The sequence below is a fragment of the Lissotriton helveticus genome, chromosome 1_1, assembly GCF_964261635.1.
Source record: "Lissotriton helveticus chromosome 1_1, aLisHel1.1, whole genome shotgun sequence".
In the NCBI taxonomy this organism is placed as follows: Eukaryota; Metazoa; Chordata; class Amphibia; order Caudata; family Salamandridae; genus Lissotriton; species Lissotriton helveticus.
The window spans coordinates 458,675,537-458,682,626 of NC_136057.1; the positions used below are offsets into that span (position 1 = coordinate 458,675,537).

The 7,090-nt window shown below is 43.7% G+C and overlaps 1 protein-coding gene across 1 annotated transcript; it reads right to left on the reverse strand.

Moving 5' to 3' along the window:
• Window positions 1–1,343: 1,343 nt before the first annotated feature.
• ZMYND12 (zinc finger MYND-type containing 12) lies at window positions 1,344–5,547 on the reverse strand. The gene has a single exon (XM_078673852.1). It carries the CDS (start codon window positions 5,439–5,441, stop codon window positions 4,362–4,364), a length of 1,080 nt encoding a protein of 359 aa, XP_078529978.1. The 5' UTR covers window positions 5,442–5,547; the 3' UTR covers window positions 1,344–4,361.
• Window positions 5,548–7,090: the final 1,543 nt, after the last annotated feature.

Below are 7,090 nucleotides of genomic sequence, written 5' to 3' on the forward strand. Positions count from 1 at the left end.
ACACCCTCGCCGGCAGATGACCAGCAGTGAAGAGACTATGTGGAAGTCGTCCACATCGAGTTATGTTTGTTTTGCAATTTTGTATTTTTCTCCCGCAGGTTCGGACTTCATTTTGTTTAGACCTTCATTAAAGTTTGGGAGGGATGTAGTATCGCAGAGATACGTTCTAGAGTTCCAGTATGCTTGTCACACACTGAACACCCACCCACCACAGGCCGCATCAGTCAGATGACCCTGCTAAATAAAAGGGGCTAAGCGCACGTGCTCAGGGCCAGTATAACCGCCCCACTACTGCGTCCTGTGTCCATCAATATTAGTGATGCGGGCCTAGGGCCCTCACATCTTTACAGCAGGTAGAGACACCAACACGGAGGGTGCAGGTATAAAGGAACAAAACAAATGGTTTAGAGACAGAGCAATGTGGAGCACGTAAGGGGGGAAGAAAACTGTTGAATGAGAGAGAGCAGTGTTGAACTAGGAGGAGACGCACGAGGTGCGAAAGAAAGGCAGAGGGACAGAAGCACATTCGGTGGAGTACATCAAGGAGAGAGGCAAGAGTGAAGCACATGGGAGAGAGACCAACACGGACCATGGACCGGGGAAGAGAAGCACCCTTGAGAGACAGCTGAAAAACACATGCCCCCCTCAGAGTGCTAAAGACAAAAGAAAAAAGTAGTTCCCTAAAAATGAGCAGCGGAAGGTCACACGTAATTTGGCTATTATCTGGGGGGACAGTCACGAGAGTAACAAGGAAAGCCACTGAATAAGAGAAAGGCAAATGAGAGTGACAGAAAAGCCAAATGGTGCTAAGGAATGGACTGGCTCCAAGCTCCTCTATGTTCTTGGTAATCCCACAATGTGTCTTTTGTGAGTAGACAGCTGCGCAGTCTAGTAGGCCCGACCTAAAAAATAATTGCATAAGCTCCACCTCAGCAACCTTTCCCTCTCTACTGTAAGTCCCTTCTCTCATCCTCAATCCTCACTGCCTCACTCAGGCTTAGTCTGTATTATATATCATAAACCATATCATCCACCACTCATCTGTCATGTGTAGCCAGATGCTCGCTGTACATCGGATACATACATCTAATCCAATCATAGTATTAAAAGTGTTGCAACACTGCTGCATGTGACAAGACATGCTTTTCAATAATGCTATTTTCCAATGGGGTGTATTTGAGAAATACAAATGCATAACCATTTATTTTGCTCAATCATTAAGTTTACCATAATTTCTGTGTCATAAAAATGTAAATATCAAAGCGTGCTATGCTTAATTAAATGCAATAAAGAGTTAATCTAATAGTAGGATGTTTAGAAAAGCACTTCCGTTTACCGAGCGATGTCAATAGTTAGATCTTTTTTAATAGCACTAATGTTCATATGTTTCAAACCAATTTTCAAAGTGGTTTTCATTTACAGGCCATTTACAGATTTCAAATATATATTCACTGAGGCAAGATTTAATTATAAATACTTATGAGTGAAAATATTTTAAAAAGGCAAATATCATTTATTTGTTATAAAAAATACTTTTGCAAAGTCACTATTCCAAAATATTTTTTAAACCTCTGATATCACTTATATTCGTCGCTTCTAAAAACTAAGAACCAGTCAACTCTAATCAACTTCAAAAATGATTACAAACAAATTTCCTATAAGCCAGAATATACTTTGTAGGACGCATGAAATTTTGCATTGCGCAATTTAAATAAACATAGTTTCAGATTTGAAAAACAACTATGAAAAAATAATTTGGTTTGACTCTTCCAAATAAAATAAACCGTCATTCGTTTCAGTTCTCTGTCCATTTTGATTTTGTAATGTTAAAATTCTTCGACTGCACAAGTGTTCATTACTACCTAGTACGTTTGACATTGGTTATGGAAATGAAAATTCCAATACTAATCAGATGAGAAGAAAAATGAACATTTACATCTTGCATGTAGAAGAGAACATCATATTACTATTAAGAAAGAATAGCACCTAAAAATGTTGTGGAGGAACAAAAAGGAGCCTACAAACACTGCAGTATTACAAACAAAACAGAAAACACAAAAGGCTTAAGAAACCAAGTCAGCTGAAGTCACAGGGATAAATTCCATAGTGTAAAAATACAAAGAATTACTAGACATACAACAGAAGGAAGCAGCAGAGAAGGCAATCAATATGAAAGGACATCTAAAATAATGAATTACATTAATAATCCAATTGGGAAAAGGATTTGGTGTAATCTAAAAATGCTAGACCAAATTGTGGATTTTGAGAGAAGAGGTAGTGCTACTACAGCAGTGAAGAAGCTGGCAAATGATCAGAGATGACTCTAATCAAAAATGTCTGTGAGTTGTGTTACCAATTAGTGTCGTGGAAAGGTTTGGCACCCCAACCCGTTCGACATCCACCTGGCCCTGTGATTTATTTTCTCACTAAGCTCAGCAAGGAGTCCACTGGAGGTGCTCCATGATTTTGCTAAAGCTCAAGAGAGTAACTATAGGCAAAGTGCTCCCCCACCTCTAGGGGAAGGTACTTACTACCCACTCGTACCTAGCGGTCGAGAGAGTGAGTGGTGGCAGATACTTAGAGTTTAAGGACCCAGTCGCTTTTTAGGTGTGGCTTCGAGATAGTTTTTAGTGTTTTGAGAGTTTAATGTTTTGCCCTAAAAATACATTCATATATACCTTCACACAGGGGCTTGTGTTGGACTCCCTTCATCTATGTCTGTTGAAGTGTTATTCACTTCTCATTTTGGTTCCTCCCACCACAACAAACAGTATGGGGCAAGAGGTCAGGCTACTTCTTCCACTCCCATTGTCTTACACTTTGAGTGAGGACATTTTGCCTGAACACGTGCATGGCCACTCGAAAAATATTAAACATTGGTGCAAGGGCTGATGCACTTTGTCCAGTCATTTATCTTTATATATTTTATAATGTTTCCAAATGTTTTTTCATACTGCATGTGTCGCCAAATAAAACTAAAAAAATACACACTTCCTAATGCCAGATATACCAACTTAGCAAGGGCTTGTTCACTTGTCCTGTTGGAGAGCAAGAAAGCTAGTAATTCACTACAGTTCCCAATAACTTAAGCACGTCTCGTTTTTTCCTACAGAAGCTCCACAGTGTTGGTAAAACGCGCTGTGTGTAGCATACTACACAAGCATATGAGTGGAAGACTATGTGCAGTGTGAATGGTTTCTCCTTTTAGGACCTGGTGAGCGTCTTCCAAAAAAGGCTCTTACTCAGCAGATTTGATGGAAACATTCAGACACTTTGTTAAAAAGTTCATTCTTATGTGCTCCCAATTCGTACAAATATGTAAACTAAGCCATGTGAACATAACGTGTTTTGATCAGGATAAAATCATTATTGGCCAAAGTGGAAAGACGGTATAACTAAACATTCAGGCTCCAAAGGCAGCAACTTGACCTATTTTCTACCTGCTGCCGAAAACGTCACAAAAGTATGTGAATTTGCACGTATGATTTCAAATGTGAATAAATATTATGACTTACATGGACTGGACAGTAAACAATCCAAGATGAAGGAAGAGCCTTTCATATCGAGTACAAATCATTAGGACCAATGAAAAACACTTGAAAATAGCAGAAACACATTTGCTTGTTCCCTTTCACGTGTTCCCTGGGGACCAAACTAGAAAACAAATGAGTTTGCAAGTGATCAACCCAAACCATCCCCTCACTTAAAGAGGCCTTGGACATAATGAGATTATTTGGGCATTCATTAGGTCGAAGCAGCCAACCTAATTTAGCTTAACGCATGCCTTGCAGTTCATGGGTCATTGAAAGGGGGACTCCTTCAGGGAGCCCGCAATCTGCCCAAGGCCTATGAATACCTGTGAATCTATAAGAGTCTAGGGTGAAGTTCGCCATATTATGGAGGGTGCTCTAAGAGCAGTGCACAGCATACCCAGTCCGGTCCTCTGCACAGCTAGCACAAGTGGCCTAAAGTAACATGGCAACGAACTCGTGCAGTCAGTGAACAACCACCTGCTGTTTACGGAGTCGCAAGCTTCTTCATTCCACTAACTTAAAATAATGAATTAATGTGCAAAATCAACGGAAACGATTGGGACTGCACTAATTTAGGTGAAAATACGAGTACATGAGTACAAAATAGTCAAGCTTTTAATTTGTTCATTCTTGCTAGTTCAACATTTCGGAATATCGATTTACACATGCCAACGTGTTAGACACTTGACAAGTCTAGAATTGGCACAGTTTAACTATGTTGATCTAAAAAGCAGCGTGAGATGTTGAGTTGCGGTGACAGGGCTGCTTACGCCTTCGTGGTATGGCTTACATGTGTCAGTCTGACAAATCAGTAGATAATGCATTGCTTCATTTGCAGACCGGGAGTTTAGACTCAGCCAGTGTCAAGAACGTAGTAATTGCTTGAACTTCGTCTTGGTTTGGTATCTCTTTGGCGATGAGAAGAGCCTTAAGGGCCACCTCGTAAGCTTTGGACACATCACTGAGCAGAAAGTGGAGCATAGCCAGTGCGTGCAGGTTGCGTGCCCCCTTGGCACTGTCTTGCTTCAATACCCGCTCTCTGACCTCCCAGATCTCAGTCAGCATCTTCACGGCTTCAGCCGCCTGAGGCTCCTCGATACAGTCTTCCTCTGCACCCTCCGTTTCGCGGGAATTCTGCAAGCGGCCCTGGAGCATCTTGCTGAGGTGCGCATGCCAGATCTCGGTGACCTCAGCATAAAACGAATCAGCAACGTCTTCCTTCCTCTGTCGCAGGAAGATGTTAGCCATGTGGAAGTAGCCGGGAGCGGTGCGGATGTCGCCTGCGCCGTAGGCGCAGCTGCTGTAATAGATGTCGTTGGCAAAGTGTCGAAGGGCCTCCGTCATGTTTCCCTTGGAGAAAAAGAGTAGTGTGCCATGAATGCGGTGCAGCTTGGCCAGCAGCGTCGGACTGCAGTCGGGGTTCTTGAGTACGGTCCAGTCAGCGTGCGAGAGGTACTCCTCGGCCTGCGAGTAGACGCCCATCCCGGTGGCGGTCTCGGCGAGCAGCAGGTAGGCGGGCACCAGCTGCAGGGAGCGCAGGCCGTGGACCACGATACCGAAGCGCAGGGCGTGCATCGCGGCAGGCTGAGCCTGGCTGTAGCGCCCGGAAACAAGCAACCGCTCGGCCGCTTGCTGGCAGATGTCCAGCAGGTGCCGCCTGATCTGCAAGCACTTCTCGGCGCTACGCTGCCGCTCTGTCTCGCTGCAGAGCGCGGGCTTCGGGGCACGCAGGCGCACGAGTAGACTGCAGAGCTGCGGGTGGACGCTTTCGAAGTCGCTGCGCTGGTGCTCGGTCGAGCAGTAGTAGGTGACCCGGCAGTCTGGGCACAGCAGGAATGCCGGGGCCTGGCATAACTCGCACAGGAGACGCACCCCTTTGGGATTCGAGAGTGGGTTGACGCTCAGCATCGTACTCAGCTGTCGAGTCCTTTCGCACTGACCCGGTGTTAGCGCTCCATGTTTACAAGACGCCGGGCTTCGTTACCAAGGCAAAGAGAGCGACGTCATTTCCTTGGAAACGGTTAGGCGTTCCTAGAGTACGAAACTAGCACTGCGTCACTGAACTTCATTGATTTTCCCTGATAAGTCACGAGACGTACATGTATTTAAACACTGTGCGTGGCACCTGCAATTCATTTATTGGATAAATAGCAATAAAAAAAACACTGCATGTATTGATTCACACTACACACTGCTAAATATACATTTGATTGTAATGTATCCAAAAAATAACATTTGTGTTGTAATACAAAGTCCAATAGCCGAGTTTTACATTCTGTAGATTGTTTATTTAAGCTTAGTTAGAAGGTAAGTTCCAGGTAAGTAGATAGATGATAACAGATAGCCCCACCAGGAGCAGCATTCCTGCTGCTCATCCTGTGCACTCCAACTGACACAGCACTTCATCAGGCAACCATGAATTCTTTGACATCACCAAGCATTCAGCATTCCATTAACCACCCAGCACTCATCCTGGCCAAGCAGAGCAGTAGGGAAGATGCATATAAGGAAAAGGAGTGGCAACAGTTACGTTCTAACATATCCCCTTTCCTTAGGGAAACTGTTAACGCGGGATTACTGGTTACTAGTTACCTTACCAAATCCCAAACTATGTCGACTGAATGGTTGGTACCTGTCATTGAGTAAAAGGTAATCTTACAATAAATCAATCAATTTAAGAACTTACACCACTCTAAATGACCACTGACCAAATTTTAAGTTTCAAAGATTTAATATAAAGTCAAAGATAACTGAAGATACAAACTTCTCAAAATGAGATTAAGAAGATAAATCGGTATCACTATGAACATGAACTTTTTGAATAGTCTGAGTCTGAAAAACAGAATAATAAGTACAAGCTCGAAAACCATAAGGGTTGCCAAAATGGATACAAGTTGCAACCTCAAAGTCATTACAGAAAAGAAAATTAAGGTTAGTCTATCCCTACACTATACTGAGTGACATCCCTACTTAACAAGATCTTTACCCCCCTAGGTGTCAGCCGTGGTGACTTCCTAAGAAGATCACGCACTTCTCTTTGTCTCTTCTCTGATAATGGGTCTCTCCTGATCAGCCTATCTGCCTACCCATCCGCTTCCTTAGGCTCCCAAAATCATCTGCTCTGCTCTCCTCCCGGGTCGCTTTCCCTAATACCAAATCACATTTCCAATAGAAACGCCCCTTGGGACGCCCCTCACGTGGTACATCTTTGCGCGGTAAACTCCATGATGGTACTCTTGAAGACCCTCGTTATAGTTGACCTTGGTTCCCAGGCTTCTTCTCCAGTGCGCTGATACCCCCTGAAATTCCTGGAAACTCCTACAGGCCTGCGCCAAGCGCCACTGAACAAAGCCCCTTTCATTCTAGCTGATTAAGACCCTCGCACCTGCATACAGTCCGTCCTGCAGTGGGCCTCAAATTCCAGACTCCACCATATCTATAGGTCATAAAATATAAGCGAAGCTCTGTACTTGACACCTCTCGACTTCTCCTCTAACGAGCACATGGCACATCAAAGAGACATCACTATCAGTTCAGGCCTACTTGATTTACATGAA

What these genes read in the sequence shown, in the direction of transcription:
- ZMYND12 (XM_078673852.1), bottom strand. Translation starts at nt 5,441, where the DNA reads ATGCTGAGCGTCAACCCACTCTCGAATCCCAAAGGGGTGCGTCTCCTG.